The 27583-nt window shown below is 37.3% G+C and overlaps 1 protein-coding gene across 1 annotated transcript in view; it reads left to right on the top strand.

Annotated features, from left to right (window-relative positions):
• LOC126284232 (tetratricopeptide repeat protein 28) overlaps nt 1–21522 on the top strand; it is a 778784-nt gene extending 757262 nt beyond the window's left edge. The window contains exons 24-29 of the mRNA XM_049983010.1: nt 4106–4315; nt 5178–5409; nt 8347–8541; nt 10219–10326; nt 13420–15101; nt 19432–21522. Coding sequence (XP_049838967.1) covers nt 4106–4315; nt 5178–5409; nt 8347–8541; nt 10219–10326; nt 13420–15101; nt 19432–19668 — 2664 coding nt within the window. The 3' untranslated portion in view covers nt 19669–21522. The remainder of the gene's footprint in view (nt 1–4105; nt 4316–5177; nt 5410–8346; nt 8542–10218; nt 10327–13419; nt 15102–19431) is intronic.
• The last annotated feature ends 6061 nt before the right edge of the window (nt 21523–27583 follow it).

Genomic DNA, 27583 nt, shown 5'->3' on the forward strand with positions numbered 1-27583 from the left:
CGCGGTCTGCACGTCCAGCACGAACGCTGGTCCAACTGAGGCGCCAGGTGGAAATGGCATGGCAAGCCGTTTCACAGGACTACATCCAGCATCTCTATGATCGTCTCCATGGGAGAATAGCAGCCTGCATTGCTGCGAAAGGTGGATATACACTGTACTAGTGCCAACATTGTGCATGCCCTGTTGCCTGTGTCTATGTGCCTGTGGTTCTGTCAGTGTGATCATGTGATGTATCTGACCCCAGGAATGTGTCAATAAAGTTTCCCCTTCCTGGGACAATGAATTCACGGTGTTCTTATTTCAATTTCCAGGAGTGTATTTCCATATTCTTCTTGACATATTTTTGAGCATGTCAGGTGTAGTAGTGCCAAATGCATCCTCAACAGCATTGCACAATTTTTCATTTGTATCATAATGACATGTCTTAATAATGCCCTGTAATGAAGTACCAGGTATGGTGAGGTCAGGACTACCTGGTGGCCATTTCAAGGGAGCTGGTATTGCTGATGAACCATGACATATCCACCATCCTGTTAATCATTCATTTAGGAACCATGTACTGTAAGAGCGTAGTGAGGAGGTGCTCCATCTTGCTGTAGCCATAAGTGTTCTGGGAGGCCCCTTTCCTCGAGCTAAAGCATTAACCATGTTTGCAACATGTAAATAATTTGCACCATTCTGAATCTCTTCATAAAAGTATGGTCGAAGCAGATGTTGTGATGTCATCCCTGCCCATATCATTTGTGAGTGAGGTCCCTTTTTAACTCAACTGCGTGATGATGATTCTCTTTGACTCAAACATTGGAATTGGTAGCATGTGAGCTGTGATAAATTGCACATTCATCTGAAAACATAACCTTGGTATGGTTCACTGCATTTGAAAATTGAGTTAACAAAGCATTAACTCGTTTACAAATGTCAGTTGAAAAGGTCTGACCTTCAGGTCTTTTTTCATGTGTTGCCCTTGGTATACCGAGTTCTGAAGCATGTTTATGTGTTAACTTCATAGGAGATTGTTAAATCAAAGCAGAGACTCTGGCTCATTTTTCTTCTTGTGCGTTCTTCCTTCCACTCTGTGGCCTGTAATTAACACTGCCAAAAGTAAAAGTTCATCTTTCTCAATCCAGAAGTGTTGCCTTCCGCAGTGCAGACTTATTAGATATTTCCTGGAATGTTCCCATAATATGTATCATTGTCAGCTGTGTGTGTTGTCATTCATGCACCCACGCAGTTGTCATTAACTGCTCCTCAATAGTGTTAACTATGACCACTCCCATTTGCCATGGCTACAAATTAAAACTTGACTGCCACTGTGAAAACATGTAAACATGAATTCCAAAGGATTCCAACAATCAATAGCAAGTAATATTGCTACCATCCTGAATAGTAATATTTTATACTAAACTTGGGTTACAGCGGTATGGGAACTTCTCACTCATACTGTACATTTATTTTTGGCAATTAGAGAGCAATTCATTTTGTGTAAGTGATATTTCCATATGTAAGTATTTTTTTCCCATTTGGTTCTATAATCTTGCATGTGGACACGTGTTCTTTGTTACACATATAGATTGTGGATAGAATTGTAGAACAGAAAAGCCCATTAATCTGGCATCCAACAGTCCGGAACATTCAATAATCAAGCATCACTTCATATATACTGAATATTTCAGACACATTTCATAGAATTTAGTCACACTCAGCAATGGTCAACAAATTTAGAATTCTCTACTGCCAGTAAAAGTTTCAATCACATGTCAAATAGCATCTGCCATACATGAGTGGTCTATAGCAATTAAATCATCCTGTTTTATTAAAGTGTAATCACAATCAGTGCTGTTCTATATCACAATTACAGCTGTGTTTCTTACTGTTGTGGGAATGTTTTCTAAACTTAGCAACTCTGAAAACAAAGTGGAAGTGAAAAATAAACATGTTACGCGTATGATGCAACAAAAGCATGACATCATTAATCATATTGAGAAAGGTAGGAATAGAAATAAAGTTATGGAAGAATATAAAGTTGGATCTATGATATTAAACAAATAAAGGCTAACCTTGAAAGTTTGCCTCATAGAGAGTTGCAGTACTGTGCCAAACGGTCTGAAGGAAACCGTGCAATTGGCACTATGATGATGGAAAAAGTAAACAGTTCTGTGATGACTTGAGTTTATTAGAAACTGAATGTGTGTTTGATTATGGTTGGCTATACTGATTTAAAACTCGTCATGGAATTGGGAAGCTTGATGTTGGTGGGGAGTTAAGATGCATATGAATACAGAGAAACTTTCTGCAAGTTAAGCACCACAACTTACTTGCTAGTAAAATCTACAATGCCAATGAAATGAGTGTACTTTGATGTTGTATACCACGTTCAACTTTGGCAGTTTATTTTATTTTATTTTTTTAAGAAAAAGAAAGAAAGAAAGAAAAGAAAAGGGTCAGTTGACAGTTTTATTGTGGTCAAGTGTCTCAGGTGACCACATGCTGATTCCTTATGTTATTGGCAAGTAAAACAAGACAAGGGATTTTAAAGACATTTTAATTAATTTTCCTGTAATTTATGGAGCCCGTTCCAGTGCATAGGTAACTTCAGAATTGTTAGAATTGGTTCTCCAACAATTTTGTACCTTCTGTAAGAAATAATTAAGGAAAAAAATATAAAAAAATGCCTGTACAGAGAAGGGTTGTGTTGCTAAATAACTGCAGAGCTCACTCCCCAGCATCTGAATTGATCTCGGGGAATATATTCATCACATATCTTCCAGCAAGAGTGACTTCTCTGATTCAGGCAATGGATCAGGGAGTAATTAAAAATTATGGATTATTTACAGAGCTTCTTTTAGTCAAGAGCTCATCAATTCAGACTGTTCATTGGTGGATTTTTTAAAAATTAACATTGAAATGTTTTTGGAACCATTTTGGTGTGGAATGAAATTAACCCTGCTTCTCTTCGGATGCCCTGGTGCAAACTCTGGCCAAAAGCCTACAAAGAAGAAACAGATTCCACTATTCCAATCGAAAATGCTGCTATTCTTAAACAGCTAGATGTTGCTCAAAATGAAGTAAGGAATCTGATGCGAGATGAAGTTTTGGACTGGATAGACATTGACAATAAAGAACTTGTATTCGAAAAGATATCAGGTGAACTAATAGTAGAAAGTGTGACAGGGCCAAACAAGAATTTCAACAACCAGATATCAAATCCAGTGAAGAAGAAGGTGCTGACATGACAATCTCGACGCCTTCACTTATCTGGAATGAAGCAACTGCTGCTATTGATAAACTTTTAAGATTTGCTGAAAGCAGCAAATTGTACAACACTGCAGAATTTGTAAATTTATGTACCATGTGCAACGAGTTTTTGAAGAAAAAATTCAATTAAAAAGAAGGACATTGGGTCTTATTTCGAGTGAATAAAATATCGAAATTATGTATGTATTGTAGTGTGAAACACACACAGTAATATTTTACAGTATACTACTGTACTGTCCTGAATTTAACGTAAAATCTCAAAATTACAGTACAGGATGTGTGCAATGAATTTTTTTCATTTGTTCTCTAAAATGTTGTGTTGTACAGTACACATTTTTTTATCATTTTAACGGAAGTAGGGAATGTACGATAAACAATCTGTCACTAGTTGGCCATTGTTTACCTTCTGTCTCCCTCGGTACACCATTATTTTTAAAGATACTTGGCAATATGGCATTTTCAGTAGCCGGCACCATCAAGGTCATATTAGTGGATTTCTATTGTACAGAATCGCTTTGAGAAGTTTATCTACAAATATATTCTCAAAATGGGTGCAAAGCAATAGATTTTTTGTTTGCAGTGTCAAACAGAACAGATGTGGAGCAACTGTGCTTCCATTCTTCCACCATAGCAAGTGAGATAAACCAGAATTAGTGCTCATCTTAGTGCATTAATGTTGATGAAATTTACTGAGTGAGAACAATAGCTGTAATTTTGTGTATGTGTCTTCATTCTGTGAACATTTAGTTGACTTAGAGTTTTTCCTTTCCGTATAGGTGAGTGATAGTACTGATATTCAATTTTTAATTGTTTCGATGGTTCCATAGAAATGTTTTAACTCTATTCACAGGGTTCACGTGTATCAAAAGCTCTAGCAGAAGCCATGCTAACTGTGCAACATACTAAGCATTTTGCTCATCCTGCCAACTGGGCTGGTTTCCTATTGGTAGGAACAGACGTGCGCCTATCAAACAAGGTGGCTCTCATGGGCCAGGCTCTGTGTGAACTCCTCAAGAGTCCTGACAAGTGTCGTGATGCTCTCAGAGTCACTCTCCATTTGGTAAGTAATTGCAGCTGTGGAGAATATTAGCAGGGCCATTCTTTAATCAATACTGAAGATGTACAATATATGCCAATGTTACAATAAGAATCTTTATTAGTTTCGTTCGTATCTTGAACCTTGACATGTTGCTCCCCTTATTGTCCTTTGTAACAATCTGTTTTACTGTCAGATTATTCTGCAGTTTTCTATTTTACCCATTTTATGTCTGTGCCATTGCAGATGAGGAGGATAATATATCACTGCTTTGCAGTGGTTTTTAAGTCTGTTGTCAAATAATTTGGCCCTCTTGCTTTGTCAAGTATGGTAAAAAAGTTTTCTTATTCTGTAGTTTTTGTATCAGTCATCAGGACTGAGATGATATAGTAGTTAAGACATGGAAGTCACAACTGTATTCAAATCTCCAAAGTGCTATTCTGTTCTGGTTTTCAGTGGTTTTCATTAATTGCTCTGTTGAATACTCAGTTTACTTAGTGAATGTTACACAATGTTATACATTCTTCTTGTTGTTCACCATTTTCTAACCACCCTCTTCTACTTTTATCACCCTTTGTGTGCAACTTTCTCTTGTTCTTTTTCACATATGAATTGTTTTATTTTCCGTTAGTTAATATTACCTTTATTCCATTTGAGGATTACTCCTCCCCCTCCCTCCACCTCCTCCTCTCTCTACTCCCTCCCCACCACCCCATGCCATCTTTCATATTTGTTGCCCTCCATAGAGGCCATTAAAAACCTGCTTCCCAAGTGAATTTTGAATAACAGATTTTGAAAATATTATTGGCACTGTTACTGTTGTAAGTTCATGGAATGCTGATTCATATCTTTACTGATAAACTTAAAATAAAATTTATCATTTCAGGTTGAAAAATCACTGCAAAGAATCCACCGTGGCCAGAAGAATGCCATGTACACAACACAAAAGAGCATAGAAAATAAAGTGGGCCATGTAAATGGATGGAAAGAGCTGTTGATGTCTGTGGGATTCAGATTTGAACCTGCAGCCAATGGCATTCCATCATCTGTGTTCTTTCCTCAGAGTGATCCAGAGGAAAGGTTAACTCAGTGTAGTGCCAGCTTGCAGGCTTTGTTAGGTAACAATATATTAAACTTGGAAATTCGTATTTGTGTTGTTACAGAATCTTAGAAAATGATAATGCCAAGAACAGCTGTGATCTGTAGAGATTGAGTACTTTGATTCGATAGTTTATTTAGTGTTAGTATTCTCACATAACAATTATCTCAGATCTCTACAAATATTTGTTTAAAAATTCAAGTACCTGAAAGCTTGTAATATGAGTAAGTCTTGGTGTTATACTGAAAAAAAGTACTGTATTTTATAATGTCAACAAACAGATTCTAGGATGTTATAGATAACCAGTCAATACAGTTTCACCACTTTACAAAAGTCAACAGTAATTTTATATAATTGTTCTTAAAACTGCTTTTAACACTGTCAATTCATGGCCAAGTTTGACATAAAGGATGTCTGCACCATTCTTTACTGTTCTATTACTTCTCACCCTTTCTTTATTCCCCTTCTGAACTTTTTTATCTGTCTAGCATTTTCTCTCTCAAATTCTACTTTCTTCGTTTAATTCATGATTTCCTGGTGTTTTGAGCATGGTTCTTACTCTGAAGATGGAGCTATTTCCTACATGTATATTCCACAGAGGTAGCAACCTTCTTAGCAGTTGATGTGCTTCATGGAAACAGCTGTGGCCTTTGATTATGACAGTCACACTGGTTTGCTACTCAATGATCCATTCTAGGAGGAACATATGTTGCCCTCATTTAAGAAATCCCTGTGTTTATTGGGGTTCAGTAAACTGGAAAAATAACATACATTCTAAATTATGATAAACAAACTAAAAATTTAACCTCACATGAAATTCTGACATTCGTTATCAATGCAACACTAAGTATGTGAGGTTCCTATGATTCCTGCATCTCCGCTATGCCTTGGATGTTTTATTAATGTGTTTCATAACAGTGTTCTTTTTATCTTCTGTTATTATAAACACAAATGTAATTATATAATAATCTAACAGTCTGCACCCTGAGTAGATTATGTGCCACATGAATATTATATTGTTCAACAGAGTAATAAAAATACAATTAAATATAAAACTTCAAAAATAGTCAAAAATTAAAATATTAGGCAAAGTAGAGATGAAAAAAATTGTCTTATCAGTATAAAAGATGGCAACAGGTTCTCAAGGAAAACCATCTTTTACTTTCAGAAACAGTAGTTCATTCTGTTGGAGGAGAGAGGAAAGCGTAAAAGTGAATGATGTTGAAAATGTAATTAAAATGGAGACAGATAACATTGTGTTTGCATAGGGAACTGCATCAAGAAAAGTATAGAGCAGTAAGATGGCACAAAATTTAACAGTGGAGTGTGCCAAGTAAGATTCATGAACTGTCACATTAGAAAAAAAAAAAGCTGCAAAAAATGAGGCAGAGGCAGTTGACATGTGAGAGATGGGCAGACAACAAGCTGGAAACTGTACAAGAAGTAGGCAGAGGGTCAATAGAAATTTCAGGAGGGCGAAAAAATAGAGGATATAAAAATACTGGATGAAACAATGATGAAAGAGAGTAGGGAGGAAACGATGACAGAATGAAAGCAATGTAAAGTGCCAAGAATTTTCTGAAGATTGGCATGGTCACAAAGCAGGCCTCTTTGCAAAATAATATTTTAGAAAATCACACTCATTGCAGAGTAAGTACTACATACCTGCTTCACTGATCTTTTAGCGTGTAACCAAGCAACATCTCTTATGTTACCCAAGTTTCTTCGTGCCACACTGCATTGTTTTCTGCAGTCCTCACAACATTATTGTGAAATCGTATGCTCCTTAAGTCCATTTACCGTATAGTTTGTGTTCTTGTGAATTACTTCATGCAATACTTACACTTTGCCCCCAAAATCGACACTGTCTTCTCATAAAATGGGGGCCATGTGTGAGAGTATTTACATCAGATATTGCATCCAATGCAGAGATATTCAGCTTTAAGCATTAACATGACTGCCATTTACAATCTACGAGAATAAATTGATGCATGCAAATAGTTTGTACACCAATTATAACTTTAGTATTACCTCTCATCTACCTTCTAAAATGCCACAGAAACCCTCTTGAAGACTTTGCTGGGGCAGTGCACAAAAAAAGGGGGGGGGGGGGTTCTGCTACACAACCTCAGTCAAAGTTTAGTCATTGTTACATCTCTAGTGACATTGAAATAAACCTTTGTGACATTTGAAGACTGCGACTTGAATTTTGATCTTTGCCTTTTGCAGGTAGTGTTCTGACATATAGATCTGTCCTGTGCCTAAGTTGTTCTCTTTCATATGTTTCTTTCCCAGGCATACTATACCTACCAGATGTGCAGGATAGCCTCTGTGGAGCTTGAAAAAGTAAGAATGCCATTGAGGGATTGAAGTTGTGAGTCATTCTGTAATGCATCTCCAGAAAATGCAACATATTTGAGGGGTAAACCATCACCAAGATGGTTATGTGGAAACTCACTCCACATCAAGGGTTTTGTTACTGCTAAGGAAATCTTGATTTCACTTGTTTCCATCGTCCTGGTGACTAGCTAACCCTCACACACTACTTTTTACTGTTTATGTTTCTCTTCTCATCCTGTGCTTCTTTTTCCCCCACTCTTCATTGTTTCTATCATTTTTTATGAACACTTGGCCTTCCTGCTTCCATTTATATCTGATTCATTAATGACCCTTTCTATTCCTCTTCCTTGGCATTGTTTCCTCCTTTGATCACCGTTTAATCTAATGTACCACCCCTGCATTTCTGTCTCCAGCAGTCTAAATCATCAAATCCATCTGTCTCCAGATTCTTTTCTTTCTCTCTGCTCCAGCAGAAGGAATTAATTGTAATGGAAACTTTAAGTTGTGGCTGTAGAATTACTGTTGTCTTTAATATCAGTTAATATAAGTATTATACACTTTTATTCAATTGGACATCACATATGTGTAAGTGCTACATTGTTGTTCCTGTCTGCAGGTTTAACAGGTACATCTTTGTATGCTCTGTCTAAACTCATGTCGAATGTGGAAGTGGCAGATGACATCATTGGAGTCATACGACAAGTTATAGGACAGTTCAGCATGAAGAATCCTGAAACAGATAGTGTAGAAATACCTATCAGTGTGAAACTATGGAGGGTTCCTGGCTGCCATGAATTACTTGCTTCCCTAGGTATGATCATTTTGTTATCTTATTTTGCTTTCTGATTAAAATGTAGTAACAGGATCAAATATTGCATGAAAACACAGCTGCTCACAATCCTCAGTTCTCTGAAATTGAGACATACAGTATGATGAACAAATAGAAGCAGCTCTGCTGCCCAACGTTTAGTTAACTGTTCTTTATACACAACACACCACTTCCAGCAGTACCTTTTCAGTTAGAGTAATGGCAATACATATGTATAATAAAGAGTACAAAAACATGCACCAAAGAGAAGATGGTGGTAGGTAACATAACTTGTCAACATTAGAGTATTAGTTCCTAATCTGTGGCTGAAAAATAGTTGAAACATTACGTCTTTCCAAAAATAATCAGATGTGTAATGTCTAAAAAAGAGGTTATGTTGTAATTAGTGTGTTTTGGCACAATTCATCATAAACTGGATGTCACAACAACGTTGTTTTGCAGAGTGTGGAACGTTGTTTATGATGTGAAAATTTCCAACAATTATGTGTACTTACGAATAATCCATCCATCCATTTCAGTACCCTTCATCCATCCTATGTTGGGTTGTAACTTGCATGGTATGTCTCCAATTACCCAGAGAAACAACCATACCTGCATATAGGCTGTTATTAAGATGGGGTCACCACTCACCACTCCCAAAAACATTTTAAAGCTCCTTATTGCCCCCTCCTGCCCGTCCCCTCCCCCACCACCCACTCTCTCAGTAAATTTGGGCTCAAAAGTTGGTGAAATGATCTCCAATTGTCCGTATGCCAATAGAATAAAAATTTTCGTATGTCTTCTGTGTGCCATAAATAATACTGAACATTTGTTTCGTAATGTAAATGGACAGATAAAAAAATTTACTCACCAAGCAGTGGCAGGGGAACATATACACAAAAGGAAACCAGTGGCTCCTTCTTATGGTGGAAGAGTTGAAGAGAAATTAAGAGGGGATGAAGGCAAAGGACTGGAGAGGGTTAGGGAAATGGCTACAGTTTAGAAAAGTTGCCTAGAACCCTAGTTCAGTGCAGACTTACCGGATGGGATGAGAAGGAAGGAAAAATATTTGTTTTGTTTGTGATGTATGTCATTAAGAAATATGAAACCAAGCCACGTGCTGCCTTTTCAATGTTGCATGTGCAACTGCACTGCCATCTAAACGCAGCATGTTTGCACTTATCACTCTTCACTCTCCTCTGCTCAGAAAGTGTGGTGAGAGAACTGTGCAGTGAGATGAGAGAACTTCCCACATGTGCGAGAGTACTGCCCCTGTGCAGAATTGTTAGCTATCTGCCACTGTGTTTCAAAGTGTTTGTGAATCATATAACTGAGGTGGGAGATAGGAAAAAACTGAGTATTTCCCTCAATGAATGTGGAAAACCACTTAAAAACTACATCCAGGCTGGCCAGCACACCGGCCCTCATCATTAAACCACCAGGCAGATTTTATACAGGGTCAACATGCCTCACTGTGTTCCAGAAGTGGGCACTTCAATGTGCTCAGTTATCCAGGTGATCGCTTAGAAGTATTGTAAAGTTTATATTTCATGAAGCATATATTATATTGTTAGAAAGTTTTGGTTCAGTTTTTGTTAATTTGTGCCATTTACCTAGTTGTATGAATGCTGCAGAAATATATAATTTACATTAAAGTGATGGATACATTGTTTGTTTTAGGTTTTGACCTCATGGAAGTTGGCCAAGATGAGGTTACTTTAAGAACAGGCAAGCAGGCAAATAGAAGAAACATTCAGTTTGTTCTCCAGGCCTTACTTGCATTATTTGGTAAGCAAATTTGTATTTGTTTTGCCTTGTATTTTACAAAATGTGCCAGGAAGTAATTAGTCACAACTCATTAAATATTGTATTCTCTGTCACCCTATGACTTTTCCCTTTCAACATAGGCTCTGAATTGTCTACAATGAATCAGTAGTCTTGTTATTAGACAGTGTAAGAAACTAACCCAATCATTGCATTTAGAGCAAGCATACCAGTACACCAGAAATTCTTTGTGATAAATCACCAACTTTGTAGTAATCAACAAAGACCTTTACCCTAATCAGCAAATATAATGTCCATTGAGTACACTGCACCAACCTAGGGATTAGTCAAGTTAGCATTTGATATACCACAGCTTTCTTTGAACCATAAACAAAATGCATGCATGCATATTCTACTTCATCTAAGAAGTAAATCTTAGCAATCTGCCTATTGGCTTCTGTCTCGGGTTCTTTGGCCGATGTTCATCTAATAATTTTACTGATATTTCACCAGCATGAGTGGCTGGCACTGTCAAAGCTTCACCTTCCATTGCCGTTGGTGAACTGGAGCCAAGCTCGTGGCCGCATACTGTATGTACCTGGTGCACCAATGTCTGAGGGCTTCTCTGCACTCATTTCCAGTGCGGTTCTCCTCTTGCTGCATGCAACGGTCATTTGCTGCAGTACGGGAAGCCAGGATCCATTTACCTTAAGGCTTTCCTCTTTCTTGTTGAAGCTGTTCACGTGTTTTTGTATTTCTACAGCTTCTCTGAACAAGCGGATGTGATAATGCTTCTCTCTTTTACAAAGCCCATTTATTTGTAACAGCAGTTGTGTTATACAATAGTTGTATCATTAAGATACATGTTACTTACACAGAGCACTGATAAATGTGTGAAATAAGAAGCAGAACTAGAGAGAGATAATCTTTGAAGGCATGAATGGAAACTATGGTAGATTTAATAAAAAAAAAAACTGCATGCGCTGACTCTTTGTCACTGGAAGTACACTAGACTCTCGCTAATCCGGCCATTCCTGGCATATACGGGGGCGGATTAGCAGAAGTGCCGGGTTATTGAGTGTCTGAAATTTATTTTGTTTTTTATTGAAATTTATTTTGTTTTTTATTTATTTTGAAAACATAGAGAAACTGTGCTTTATTACACCAAAGAAAGCAATTTTAAAACATAGACGATATACTTTATTAAATCTAAAAATACATTAATTTTCAAAGAAAATGTAGTCCTTGAGTGTACAATATACTGTACATAATTATACAGTTGTATCACTCACTATGAAACATGTCCCTAATTTGATACGCTACAGTGGCATGGTTTATCATGGAACTGCTTTACAAGCATTACATTGGCAGTGCATGTATCTGGTTGTTTCATAATGTACTTGAGGAAGACTCCAGCTTCAGGACCAGTTGTGTGAGAAATCTTCATGATCTCTCCTCCTGTGTCCTCTTCTTCATCACTTTCATCTCACTACTTTCTGGCACGCTTTTGATTATTTCTTCATCTGTCAAAGTTTGGCCCGTATCACAGTTTTCCTCATTCAGCCACTTCTTCATCTTCATCATCAATTTCTTCTCCTCCTGGAAGGCTGTGGAACATGTCAGTGTACAAAGTAATTGATAATTCCGAATTGTCATACTCATTGCTGTCACTGACTACTGAATCCAACTCGGGATCAATGGATGGCCACAATTTTCTCCAGCTCTTCATTATGGTAGCGCTCTCCACTTTATCCCATGCTTCATCACGTATGTTAATTGCTTTCCACGCCTTCAGCATAGTCTCGATAGAGTCGTTTTCACTTTCGTCCAGCAGGGAGATGAGAAGTGAATGTCTATAATGACATTTAATTGATTCCAAAGTTCCCTGCTTTATGGGCTCAATTAGGGCTGTCACAATGGGTGGGAGAAAGAGTGCTTGTATACCATCGGACTATAGAGAAACATCTGAACGATGACTGGGAGCATTGTCAATTATAACGATAACTTTCAGTGGAAGCTTTTTCTTCTTTAGCTCTTTTCTTACTGCTGGTACAAATGTTTCATGGAACCACCAAGAGAATATTTGTCTGCCCATCCACGCTTTCTTCTGAGTGCAATACTGCACATAGAGTATTTATGTCAGTGTGTTGAAAACAACATGGATGCTGGGATTTTCCAGTCACTACAAGTGTTAGTTTATGACTCCCATTTGCATTACAACACACCATTCATGTTAGAGGCTGTTTCTGTTGCTTGTAACCACAAGCTTCCTTCTCATTCTTGGCAGCTATTGTTTTTGAAGGAAGCATCTTGTAAAAAGAGTCCTGTTTCATCAACATTATACAAGTCATCAGCAATTAAATCTTCTCCCTCTGCTACCTTCTGTATCTTGCTTACAAACTCATCAGCATCCTTATCATTAGCTGAGCGACTTTCCCCGAAGACTGTCAGTTGCTGAATGCCACGTCATTTTTTCCAGTTAGATAGTCAACCTTTATTTGCTGCAAACAAGTTACTACCGCGGAGCTGTTTGTTAAATGTAGCTGCTTTTTCCTTTGTAATAAGGCCACTGATTGGAATTCCTTTACAGCATTGTTGTATGAACCATCTATAAACAGTTATGTCCAGTTCTTCATTCTCACTCTTTCACATAATGTTCTGTTTTCTCAACTCACTATCCATTTGTGTTGAGTACTGTCGAATATCATCTTCTTTCTTTTCAATGTCATTAATAGTTGCTCGTCCATCATTGAACTCAGTAGCAATGGCTTTCTGCGAAGGACCTCAAGTTTCTTCATGAGGTCTAGCGTAACATGTTTCCTTTTAGAAGACATGATTCCAAACAGTAAAGAAAGCTACAGTTTCAAGAACAGTATATAAAACATTGTTTAACTGAGCATTGTTGCGCACAGTTATTCATTGTGTACATGTTTTTGGATGTGAGCCGGATTACTGAGAGACCAGACTACTGAGGGCAAGATTAGCGAGAGTCTAGTGTACAACTTATGTTTGCCCCTGGATATGCAAGACAATCTTCTATATTTTTGCACAGTATTTTTACATTTCATTGATATTAAATATAAGCTTGTATCAGTTAGCATGTTTCAACTTTTTCAGATACACAAGAAGCACCCAAGAGCCTCAGTTTGGACTCATCAAGTTCACTGGAGAGCTTGACGTCACTAGACGGAGAGAATGAGAGGGTTGGAGGTGCATCTGGAGGCCTACGATCCAGATCCCCACCACCTGTAGCAATGCCACCACCCCCACTGCCTTTCTCTCTGCTGCCTGGACACCGCAGTACTGGTGGAGCCTTCACAAGCTATGTCCGTAGGAGAGGAGAACCCGACGGCCATACAGCGTGTGCACCAGAGACAGTGACTGCTGCCACTGTCACAGCAAACACCAGCAGTACCACTTCAACAGCTGCAGCTCCTCCAGCCAAACCCACCATTGTTGGGAGACCCGGAGGTGGTGGTGAGAGTGATGCCGCATTCACTCCAAGTCCACCGGTCGTTCAAGACATCGCAACGCTTACACTCGCACACCAGACACGTATACGTACTCTGTACTCGGGCAATATTGCAGGCAGTGGCAAGGGCGGTGGTGGAGGAGGTGACGGATCACCTCCATCCGGTGAGACGAGTGTGGCGCTACTGCGCTGCAGCAGGCCTGCCAGTTCCAGTTCAGCAAGCTCTGCCACAGACTGGGAGGGATCCGGACACAACACAGTGCTCCGCAGGGCGGCACAGCAGATGCCCTTGCCTCCACTGCCCCCTCCGCGACAGGTACCCGCCCCGCCAGCTCCTGTGGTTGAGGCTCTGCACCCTCTGCCACCTTCAACACTGTATAACCCTGGAGGCGAGTCTCAGCACAGCTCTGATTCTGACTTTGGTAGTCCAGTGAAGTCTGTCTTCAAGACGACAAGATCAAACTACCATAATGCACCCACCCTCAAGCTTCAGTCCACCTCTGCAACATCGTCCGTGCAAAACCCACAGCAAGCTTCAATGTTAGAAAGGCTGAGTGTGAGAACTGAGCTCGGGAATCTGGGAAGTGCCGGGTCTAGAAAACCACTGGCGTTGAGTTCTGGTGATGAAGGGACTTTACCAAATATTAAAGATTCATCATCACGAATTCATTACTTCCCTGTTGCAGATAGTAATGATACAAGTGAAAGCAAGACATTTGAAGAGACACCTGATGTAATGGCATCTAACAGCAATAATGCTAGTAGCAGTAGCACTCAGAACAACAACAGCAACAGCATACAAGACCAGATAATTGCAACGCAACTCAGGCGCCTGAATCGTGAACTGACGCCGACAATATCAGACGTGTACCACGAGCGCAACATCGGCCTCGGCCTCGCACCGCCCCTGTCGAAGTTGCTCTTGCCATCTCGACAAGCCGCGGGTACAGTTGGCGCCAAAGAGAACCAGCAGCACGGAAACGAAGTGGAATCTGGTACCGGTGAAGCACTTCTCGCAGCTGGTCTTGATAAACTGGGATTGCTGTCCGAGGAGTCTAAGTCAGGCACAGACACGTCGACATCGAAGGCACCGTGGCTATCACTGCAACAGTTCCAGCAGAGTGGTGGAGATCTGTCTACTGCTGATCTCCTTGCCGAAAGTAAGGTTCGTGCAACTGGTGGTTCTCCGTGCAGTGAACTGAGTCGCAGAGACGAAGGAGATGGGCGATCTATTGCAGATTCACAGTGCAGTGCAGGCTCCTACAACAAGCCCTCACTTTTAACGAGGGCAAATCCAGGAATTTATTTTGGACAGGATGATCAGAAGGCAAGTATATCAGCATTTCTACTTAATTATAATTAAGATTATATTCTCTTTATTATGTCTCAAGTAAAATATTTAACAAGCAGTTGCCAGTTTCACAAAATGTTTCTAAAGATATGAACTAAAAGGCAGACTTTGTGTAGGATTAAAATTACAAGAGGTAACAAATCTTATTCTTGTGTGAATAATGAATTTTTCACTGAAAAGTAAAGGTGCTGAGTTGTCAAAGGTACATAAACAACATTGAGAACTGTTATAGCTTCTGGGCAGATGCAAGCAGAGCTTTCAGTCTTGTTTATGTTGCTTTCAGTGACTGAAGTTCAGTACTATTTGCTTAGTTGTTACCTACACTTCTTAAATTATTTAAATTTCACCAGGACTTCCAGTTACCATGATTTATCAGTACATGTTTAAGTGTTACCTGTCTTTTTTTGCATACTAGCTGTAAGATAACCAATCTGATTTTTATTGTCTCTTCTTCTTTGCCTCTCTGCTAGTGCTGTAGTCAGGAACCATGAAACTAACCTTAATGAATAGTGCATGATGTTTACCTAATTCTGTATGCAACTCCATAGTTTTTTATTCAGTTTTTTACAAATTTATTAAATTTGATGTCACATTGTTGAGACGATAACCAGTTCCTTAACTTTGCAAAACAAGCAGCACATAAATCAGGCTAGCCACATTTAACAACAGTCCAGTGGCAGAATTTAACAGATAAACTATGATATTGTTTTTAGATAACTATCAGTGAAGTGATTGTTGTTATAAAAGTCTTCAACACAAAATATTTAGTATGGCACAGAACAGATTTCACCTTCACATCAATTGTCACAGTAAGCACAATGTCTTGTAGAGAACCACCCAAGAACATTACACATAGATGTTTCACTCAGTCCATTCTTTAGCAAAGGTCAAACCACACAACAATCAATGGTTCCATAAAAGTAACAGTCTGACTTTCCCATTATTCACAACACAATTTAGTCAAAAAATTACAAATTTAAATAAGAAAATTTGCTAGTGGGTTCTTAGGCACCACCACTTAAGTTTTCTCAGGTACCGATAAGTATACTTTGTGGGAATCTTAGCGTAGTGAATGAAATGTATTGTGACCTATGATATCAGAAAAGTTTATGAAACCGTTTTGTGCCGCTGTGTTGAGAATAGCCTCTTACAGGTGTAAGTGCCATATCAAAAATCATAGTAAATTAGGCAACAGTCTTAATTAAATGGCTTTATCAGTTAGTGAAGTATGCCACCTTGTGCATAAAAATTGGATCAACTAAAGTATAATGACAATGATTGGAATCTTGAAATTTTTATGTACATACCACATATAAATTATGTAGATAACTGTGTAAAGGCAGGATGAAGATCAGATGAAGTAACTCCAACTTGTTATGATTCATAGTAATATAATAAAAAATGAAAAAGAATGAAAAAGGAGACTGAGACAGATTAGATTAGATTAATACTTGTTCCATAGATCATGAATACGACACTTCGTAATGATGTGGAACGTGTCAGGTTACTATCAGGCTTTTGATGCTGTTTGGTAGGTGACGAAAGACTTTTGTGGCAGCATAATTTACCCCCTTCTGTGCCAAAGTCAGATTTAACCCTGCATAGTGAAGATCATCCTTTCTCCTGGTGTTATAGCTATGCACACTGCTATTACTTTTGAACTGGGCTGGATTATTAACAACAAATTTCATAAGTGAATATATATACTGTGAGGTTACTGTGAGGATCCCTGGATCCTTAAATAGATGTCTGCAAGATGACCGTGGGTGGGCTCCAGCAATTATTCTGATTACACGTTTTTGAGCAATGAATACTTTTCTACTCAACGATGAATTACCCCAGAATATGATACCATACGGAAGCACTGAATGAAAGTAGCCATAGTAAGCTAATTTACTGAGATTCTTATCACCAAAATTTGCAATAACCCAAATAGCATACGTAGCTGAACTCAGACGTTTCAGCAGACCATCAATGTGTTGCTTCCAGTTTAACCTCTCATCAATCGACACACCTAAAAATTTTTGAAAATTCGACCTTAGCTACAGACTTCTGTTCAAAGTCTATATTTATTACTGGAGTTGTGCCATTTACTGTACGGAACTGTATAGTCTGTGTTTTATCAAAATTTAAAGAGAGTCCGTTTGCTGAGAACCACTTAATAATTTTGTGAAAAACATCATTTACAATTACATCACTTAGTTCTTGGTTTTTGGATGTTATTACTATACTTGTATCATCAGCAAAAATAACTAACTTTGCATCTTCATCAATATGGAATGGTAAGTCATTAATGTATATCAAGAACAGTAAAGGACCTAAGACCTAAGACCGAACCCTGTGGGACCCTGTGCTTGATAGCCTCCCCAGTTTGAGGAATCAGCTGTTGTATTAACATTACATGAACTACTTATTTCAACTTTCTGCGTTCCTCCAGTTAAGTATGAATTAAACCATTTGTGCACTGCCCCCCTCAAACCATAATGATTTAGCTTATCTAAAAGAATTCCATGATTTACACAGTCAAAGGCCTTTGAGAGATCACAAAAAATACCAATGGTATGAAGGAATATGTATCAAAAAATTAAAGGAAGTTGAGGTCAAAGAGTGAAGGACATGATAATGAGGAGAAAGGAGCAGATGAAGAGAACTTGTGCATTGCTTAATGCATCTGGGTGCACAAAACTGCCCAGGATAATTGTGAAGATGCCTAACAAAGAATTAAACATGACTACATTATACTGAAGCATCTGCTTTAAGAAATAACATACATAGGAAACATTTTCATAGAGCAGTCACACTTCTACAAGAAATTTTGGAAAATACAGTTGTTAGTATGGCAATGGAAGGTCCTGATAGAATGTAAATAATTTTAGGAGTAATAGGAGTAAATATAACAACTCAGTGAAAGGTTTAGGTGTTGGGTCATCATACATATGTGTGTGTGTTTTTAATGTATTTATGCAATTATTGAGTGCCCAATTCACTGAATTATTGACATGTGTTCATACATAAATAGAGAATAATTTGGAATAAATTGTGTGCTGGTCATTATTTTACTGCATTGTGTGGCTCAACATCATAATCTACAAACCACTGTGAAGTCTATGGCAGAGGGATGTCCCATTGTAGCAGTTATTAGGACTTTTTCCCATTCCATTTATATATGGAGCACAGGAAGAAAGATCACTTAAACACCCTATGTATACTGTAACTACTTAATCTTGTCTTTGTAATTCCTATGAGAGCAATACATAACAGGGTGTAGTATATTGCTAGATTAATCACTTAAAGCTAGTTCATCAAATTTAGTAGGCTTTCATGTGATAGTCTGGATCTGCCATTCAGTTTTTCAGCATATCTATGACATTTTCCCATGGCTTAGACACATCTATAACTACCTGTGTTGACATTCTTTGCATACATTCAGTACCCTATGTTAGTCCTATTTTGTATGGATCCCACAGACTTGAACTGTGTTCTTTGAAGTTGCCCAAATTCAATCTCCATTGTTGACTGATTGCATTTCCCTTATATTCTACCAATCAATCAAAGTCTGTCACCTCCTAACATTGAATTGATCCTGCGTGATCCCTTCATTTCATATCCCTACAAATAGTTACAGCCAAGTAATTGTATGTCTCGGTGATATTTTAGGCATAGGATACTACATTTTTTTGTTTTGTCAAGTGCGCAATTTTACATTTATGAGCATTTAAGGAAAGTTGTCAAATCTTTTCCAAAATGAGGTTGTCACTATTGTTGGACTGAACATTCTGCAGTTTTTAAAATTAATTCTTCGTTGTCAGAAATACTTCTCACAGTTGCTTTGCTTAGTAACTTACCAACCTCAATTTCAGTAATACATCCACATTTTTCTTAGCAATAAAAACTGCTAACTTATTTTCTGTCAAATACAACATTAGTACAAGCTATTTCACCTTGTCAGGCCCACTACTTTTCTTTTCTCCTCCAGTTTTGAAAATGAAACTTGCTCACTTATGGCTAATGGCTATGGATCTGCTGCAATGGTATTATAATGATAAAGATGAGCAAACATAATGTATTATTGTTTCTACTTAATGACAGATAATGCTGCAACTGTTTTACTCAACATACCCTTATGCATATGTTACCAACAGTAAAACTCATGAGTAATGAAAGCACAGTTATTGAGGTTTTCCTGTACTTTGCATTAATTTAGCAAGCAGAATCTGTCTGTACTGCCAATTTTCTTCTAGCTAAAGAACTTGTCACATTGCTGACCATTAGTATATAATTCTGAATTTACTTTACTCCATTTCAGATGCAGCCAGCTAGAGTAGTCAGCTTCCTGGAAGATGTAGTTTCAATGGGTGCAGATGAATGTGGAAGTTCGAGTAAGTCGAGGGGTGCTTCCAGAGACAGTAACACAGCACCCCTTCCCAGACTGAGGGCTTCTAAACAGCCCCCACCCCCAATTCCCACTTCTAGGCCTCCACCCACATCCGTGAAGTTCCCTGGAGGTTTTGGACATCAACAGCAACCACCCTCACAGTGCTGATTATAGCTACAATGAGAGTGAGGACTGAATCATTCATTATATGTGCTGCAAAACTGTTTTGTTCTTACAGTACCAGTGCTTCTGTTACATGTGAAAGTGAGTGTTAAGTGTATAAATTTAATTTTTTGTCATCAGTTTATCTTCTTAACTGTGCTTCAGTTACATAAAAAATACTGTAATCATTTGCAAACTGAAAGTGTAAAGTTTCACCATATTAGTGTCTTCCAAAAGGCAATCATTTTAGGGAGATGTTGTATTGTTATTGTCTTCCAAAAACGTTACTAGCTTTTTAAAAAAGATATATACTTTGTAATATGTAAGTGGTTTCCATTATCATTAGGAATAGTATTGTGTGCAATACGGGAAACAAAATGGCATCATCCATGGATGATATTTGTTGTAATAATGAAATAAGAGATATGTGAAACAGTTTAATACAATAATGTTGTTTCTATTGTGGCTGAGGACTTATTTTCTGAAATTAAAAATCCAGAATTTGTGAGAAAATTGTTTTTCGGTAGGCTAGTGGTGCTTGCACGCAGGGTAGGGAAAAGAACTGTGACTGCTCAGTTAAATTGTTAATTTATATAATGGAAATGTACCTTTGTGTTACATTTTTGTTACTAAGTTTCAGTACTTGTGGGGATCAAACACATAAAGTGATAGAGACCTAGCCAACACTGGAAAAATTGTACACAGTTGTAAACTGTGTTGGAGAAAGTATGGAAGAGTGTAGAAAATAATGCCAGAAGATTCGTTATGTGTTGATATCTTTGTTTGTACGTGACTAAAATATTAAGATATTCCTTCAGCTTCTCAAAAATTGCTGTCACCAACCTTGCCATTTATCTTTGTCCTAATGATGTTGACTACTACTTAGTAGACGTTGAATAGATAACAAGTTGTATATTGTGAGATTTATGATTTCTCTCTTATGCATCAGAAAGTCTTCTAAAATTTATTATTTGTTTACTGCAGCAAAAATTGTATCACATCATGAAAATGGCGTTCACTACACAACATTAGAATTTTAAAGAAAAATAGATATGGGCATTTCAAAATAGTTGATGCTATAGCAGAGATTTATGGCAATGGTACATTATCACAACTATTTTCTTCCTGAAGTTTATATAAAATTGTTCTGACTGAGTGATGGAAATTAGTAGTTTATAATATTCCATACAAAATAACTATTATTCTGCATGCGTTGAGCTTTACCACTCAACTGGTAATTTACTAAGACTTTATTTTTATATAATGTATCTGCAGTTACATTAAGTTATAAGAGAAAAATAGTACTCTGTGCAACATATCGAATCTCAGTTTAATTAAAGACGTTCTCAGAGAAAGAATATGAAAAATAATTGTGATATGCTTTAAAATTTCAATCTCTTGATAGTCTTTTTGAAATTGTCTTTTTTATTCAATTCTTACTTCATCTTAAAGTACTGCTTTCAAGAGTGTAACATTAAACTCATTCTTTTCTGGTCTGCAGTCACTGCATAACACAGGTCATCATTGACATACATATTTCAGCAATTTCAAGTGCAATTAGAATTATCTTGTGATGGAAAGAGTTGCTACAAAAGAAATCAGACCTTTATTAAAAGTCTTGTTGGTAACTGGAATATATGTACATATTCAAAAGATAATCATTTAAAAAATTGTAGATTGTTATTAACTAACCAAAAGATTTTTAGCATAGTTCTTGAGAACTTCTGTATTTACTACTTGAAGGCAATGCTTTTTTGGACACTTTTGTTTCATAGAAAATGAAGAGGAAAGAATTAAAAAGAAAAATGATGCATGCACATTCTACAACCAATTTTTTTTTTTTTTTTTTTTTTTTTTGGTCAGTCATCAGCATTGATCTAAAAAAGAAATACCTGAGTTATAAATTTCTTTTATAATTATTTTATGTAACACGGATACAGATGCACTGTAGACACTAACAATCTATTGTCATTGTTCCTTTAGGTGCACTGTCTGGTGTGGTTGATATTTTTGTCGGTGGTAATATAGTAAGTGGAAATTCCATCCTTCTTGGAAAAATGAGTTGTTTTGATATTGCAACTGTATTATTCCTCTTAACTGCACAGATATTTGTGAGTACTGAAGGCCTTGGTCTTTAGAACATGATATGAGAGTGTGAAGCATCTGTTCCAACTTTTCCATTATATTTAAGGTTGGCTAGATACTCTGGCTTTCTTGTGAAGAGTGTATAGAATGTGGATTTGATGTCCTGATTAGGATTGTCAAAACAAGTAGCTAAGATTGACAAAAGGGAAGCATAGCAAATATAAAATGGCTTTCACATCACATTGTTTACACTGTCCCAGCCAGTTTTTAACTTGCGCTCCTCTTCATTTCTCAGTTCTTAATTCTTCTACATTGCCATACAAAGAATACAAGTTCACATCATAAATCTTAGAGCTAAATAGAAGGTTCTGTTTAAAAATGACTCCCTGTTTCTTATTTATTTATCTTCTTTAAGCTGGCTACAATTGCAATTGTACCACCATATTATAAAATAAATATTGTATCTGTGAGTTATAAATGTCAGTTTCTGTGTGTGTGTGTGTGTGTGTGTGTGTGTGTGTGTGTGTGTGTGTGTGTGTGCGTGCGTGCGTGTGTGCGCGCGCGCACGCGCTTGCGTGTGTGTTGTGCAGAGAGAGATAGGCATGAAATGTAAGTAATGACATAGGATTGTTATTGTTGAAATTTGTGTACCACCGAAATACAGCAGCATGTATAATGTGGTTAGTTATAAATTGGTCCTATAATGCAGTTCTTGACCCTCATGTATAATTTATAATGAGCTTCTAAACTACCTGGACCAAAGGCTGGTATTGTTTTCCAAATGTAAAAAAAAAACCTGTTACAAATGTAGGATATTTATATAAATGTTAAGAGACTGATATTTCAGGATATATGTACTTTTACTGTCTACAGATGATTTAGTGTTTCATAAAGAATGTTAATTTTTGTAAGAATGATATAAAAAGAGAAATATGTATCTTGTAAAATAAATGTGTACAAATGTTATAATTCCACAGTCATACATTTATTTGATGCGCAAAAACATAACCTGCAGTCAAGTGATCATCTTTCCCATATCTGAACAGCTATTTTGATACTTTCTTCATAAATGTAAATAAGTGTTCATAGTATTTTAATAAACAGTGCCCAGTTGAAAACTTCTCACAGAAACTAACACATGCTAGCACTTAATAAGAGAGTATTTAGTTTCAGTATTCTGTTTATTCACCATTGACCACTTATAGTGAAATATACAATTAAGGGTAATTTTTAGAGTGAAGTTTTTATAATTTAGTTCCATATCGTTTAGGAATTTCCTTGAGTACTAATGTCAGTCATATTTATTTCACATATTTTGACTATCTTGTAAAATTGGTGTTTGAGTAACCAGTCATACATCTTAACTTTGAAAATATTATACGGCAATATCTGTGCAGATATTGGAAGCTCATTAAAAAGTTTTAGGCATGTTATTTTGTGCAAGTTTGTAGTCCAAACTTCCTTCAAAGAAGAGCATCTGTTTTTGAGTGATACAAACTGCCTTCTGTTTCTTTGACTTGATTACATCTAAAGATGGGTTGTTTATGCCATAATACACAAATTTTGCAAGTATGGTGTTGAACAGTACACTGTTGAAGGCTTTGCTGACATCACGAAGCACGAAGTCACATAATACTAGATCCTTGTGTTCAAATGCAGTTAACTCTTACAAGGGAACCTCCCCATCGCATCCCCCCCCCCCCCCCCCCCCCCCCCGATTTAGTTATAAGTTGGCACAGTGGATAGGCCTTGACAAACTTAAACACAGATAAATTGAGAAAACAGGAAGAAGTTGTGTGGAACTACGAAAAAAATAAACAAAATATTCAAACTGAGTAGTCCATGTGCAACATAGGCAACTTCAAGGATACTGTAGGCTCACGAGCGCCGTGGTCCTGTGGTTAGCGTGAGCTGTTGCGGAACGAAAGGTCCTTGGTTCAAGTCTTCCCTCAAGTGAAGAGTTTATTTTCGCAAAGTTATGATCTTTCCGTTCGTTCATTGCTGTCTGTTCACTGTAATAAGTTAAGTGTCAGTGTTTTGCGACCACAAAACCATGCGATTAGTAGACGAAAGGACGTTCCTCTCCAATGGGAACCGAAAACATTTGATCGCAAGGTCATAGGTCAACCGATTAATGGACAGGAAACCACGTCTGATATATTCTATATGACACTGGTGACGGCATGTGCATCACATGACAGGAATATGTTGTCGACCCACCTATCTTGTACACTTGGTGATTTAGGTTTTCTTGTGGATTCGATACTCATAAATAAAATAAAATAAACTAAACTTTTCTCTCGAGGGAAGACTTGAACCAAGGACTTCTTGTACTGTAGCTGCTCACGCTAACAACGGGACCACCACCCTCCTGAGCTCACACTACCCTTGATGTTGTCTATTTTGCACATGGACTGCTCAGTTTGTATATTTTCCTTATTTTTTTCATAGTTCCACATAACTTCTTCCTGTTTTTCTCGATTGATCTGTGTTCAGTTTTTCAAGGCCTATCCACTGTGCCAACTTATACCTAAATCTGATAGGGGTGCGATGGGGAGGTTCCCTTGTTAGTTAACAACTTCAGAAACATCAGTAGTGGTATTTTTGGGATGTTGGAGTACAAACTACCTGTTGGAGAGGAGGTCATGCTTTCTAAATAGCTGTTTAGCTGGTTTTACATTAGATTCTCAAAAAAACCTGGAGAAAATTGAGACAATAAAAACTGATCAGTAGTTTTGGGGCAGATGCATATCTTCCTTTTCAAAGACTGGTATCACTTTACCAATTTTGAGTGCTCAAGGAAACACTCCATATTCTAAATACATACTGAAGCTGACAGAAAGAGGTTGATAGATGAGATGTATTATTTTTTTATCACGTAGTTGGAGGACCAATAACAGTCCATATTTCTGGAGTTTGAGAATCCTGACACAGCTTTTATAATATCCTTGAGGGTGACAACATTCCAGTGAAAGGCATACCACTTATGTGGCTTAGCGTCAAGGATATCGAAGCACAAGTGCCAGTTTGATTAATTTTCTCTTTCAGCTTGCTCACAAAGGTTATAAAGTAATTGGTAATTTATTCAACGTCCAGTGCTGCATCTTGTGTATGGATTTGGATCTTTTATGTAAACTTTTTGGACAGGGTCAGTTTGTCTTTGTAGTTCATTTTATGTTGTAAATAAACTCTATATGAGGTGTCATCCAGCTCAGGCTCTTGTTTAAAAGAATTTTTATATATTCTGTAGTCTGAGCATATCTTCCCTTATATGAGCTAGCATATCTGTACACCATTTTAATTGTTCCTTTTCTGTTTATGCTTAGGGCTAATTTTGATTAATGGTGAACAAGAGTAGCATATTTCACTGGATTTTTTTTTTCCGGGAAATTATCAGACATTGCTTGCCCAGTGCCGTTCCCAGTCTCCTTGTTGTATACAAAGCTAACATCAGCTAATCTATCAATAAATAGATTAATATATTCATCTTTCTGGCCTCTTACCCATGTAGTATTACACTTGATACTGGTTACTGTGTCTGGCTTAGATTACTGATCTCAGCAGAATGTCAAAATTAAGGGTTTATGGTCCGCTAGTCCATTACTAATGAGTCTGACATTGTACATATCTCTAGAAATTTTTTTAACATTATCCATGTGGGCTTGTAGTTTTTAGCATGTAGATTTAGAGATCTTAATATACTAAAAATGTTCTTATAACATGTTCATCTTTATTGGTCATTTCATTGTTGAAATCACCACAGATAATGAGTTTTCCGCATTACTCCCAGAACAGAACTTCAGTGGCTGCTGGCCGGAGACAGTCCAACTGGCCCTTACTGGTGTAGCAGTCTGGCCAAAAAATTTCATTTTCTCGGATACACCAAGAAGATAATACGTAACCTTTCCTACCTGTTATTTCTGTTAGTCATTTATTTCCATTCTAGTAGTCTGAATCTGTAGATTTCACTAGTAATTATAACAACACTGATCATTTGCAAACCCAGTCAACCACATAATCAGTGACCGGCATTCACCTGTTCGGCTTTATTCCACTCACCTTATATAGTCTTGTCACCTTTTGCCTGGAGGAAAGTTTATTTCTAGATGCAATGAGAATTCACATGGCAGAGACATCACATACACTATGCACACATTCAAAAATCAACTTATTCGTTTAGAAATTAACTTAGAATTTGTTTAAAAACTAAAAGACATGTTTCAAAATCATATGAATAATCGGTAGACCAATGTACGCTGGATGCTAGGCACTTTGTGAAACAAGGTTTTTTTTCCTCAAGAATATGAAATTGCCCCCTCACCCCTCCCCCCCGATACGCCCGGGGCAGATATCCTGTTTTGTCCCCTGCCACCTAGATCCTGCCCTGTTGTGCATGCGTGAATCTGGCAGCTTAGGCGCACCAGTAAAATTTTTTCAGGTAGCATCTGGCTGTTTGCTGCTAATGCTTATAAAGTTAACTGCCACACTTCAGTAGCCAGAAGCAGGAGAAGGTACTACTCATACACGACTCAATGGCGCATGCACATGAGCTCGCTCACAACTGCTCAAATGCATCTAATTTAAGCAGTTGTGAAGTCACTCATCAGAGGCAATTTGTTGTTGTGAAGCGTTGCATAGTCTTTCTCGAGTGTTTGACACATTTTGCTCTTGGCAGATGCTTGTATGAGGACTGTTTTGTTGTTGTATATGGCACATTTCCTTTGCAACTTAAGTTTTATTTTCTTTTTTTCTGTCATTCATGTTTTATTGCTGCAGCATTATTCTGCAGTAGGAAGAAACTGTAATTTCCTTTGTTAGAGTATTGGTTCTTACCAGTTAAAGTTATAAAATTTAACTGAAAACTAAAACAATGAAAAAATTCCCGGAATTCTAAAAAAATCCCCCTTGTTTTTCCTGGTTTTCTCCCAGATGAAAAAAATGCTGGTTTTTACCAGATCTATAGGTTGCCCCAGAACATATACACCCTGAAATTATATTTTATGAACAAAGAATGCTCAGTACAAAAATATTTTGCGAATATTTGTCTTACTTAGAGCATAACTTATTTCTACTGGGCCCTTTAGAATGGGATTTAATCAAAGTCTTACAGAATTATTTTATTTGATTCATTAAGTGATCCTACATTAATAATGATTACACATACAGAAACTAATTTTTTGTAGTATTACCAACCTTTTGTTCAAAACATTGGTCATCCTAGTGAATGTCTATGTTATCACTGTCTCCATCCTCATTAACTAGTCATACATCATTATCCTGTACCACACTTTTGTAGAAAGGAATTTGGTTTAATCCATAGATCACTGCAGAAAGTGCAGATACCAAGTCTTTTTTTTCCCCTCTTCACCTGTTGTACATGACTACTATTTGGAAAATCTTTTACTTGAGATAGAATATGATCATATGTTATCCCACTTCTGATCATTTTGTGTTTGTACACTGGTGTCATCGCATATGCAACATGCAGAGCAACCATTGGTGATGTATAATAAATAGTGAGATGTTTAGCTTCACTTTTTTAAAACTGATATTTGACTGACTTCTTACCAATTGCCCAAGGAAAAATCAGAATTCTGGGAGTGAAGTGTTTCTGCTGTCTGAAATACACCACCATATTCCTCTGAGAGCATTACAGTTTCAAGTTTTGGGACTTTCTTTTGTACAATATCAAAGGAACTTTCTGCAGACATGGATGAATAGCAATATATATTGACGAATCATCCATTTTGAAATATATATTATCATGGAATCACACAGAACACAAAAAAATACAATAATTTTTGTTTTGAGATGCACAACTGTCACAAAACAAATG

The sequence above is a fragment of the Schistocerca gregaria genome, chromosome 8 (assembly GCF_023897955.1).
Source record: "Schistocerca gregaria isolate iqSchGreg1 chromosome 8, iqSchGreg1.2, whole genome shotgun sequence".
Classification (NCBI taxonomy): Eukaryota; Metazoa; Arthropoda; class Insecta; order Orthoptera; family Acrididae; genus Schistocerca; species Schistocerca gregaria.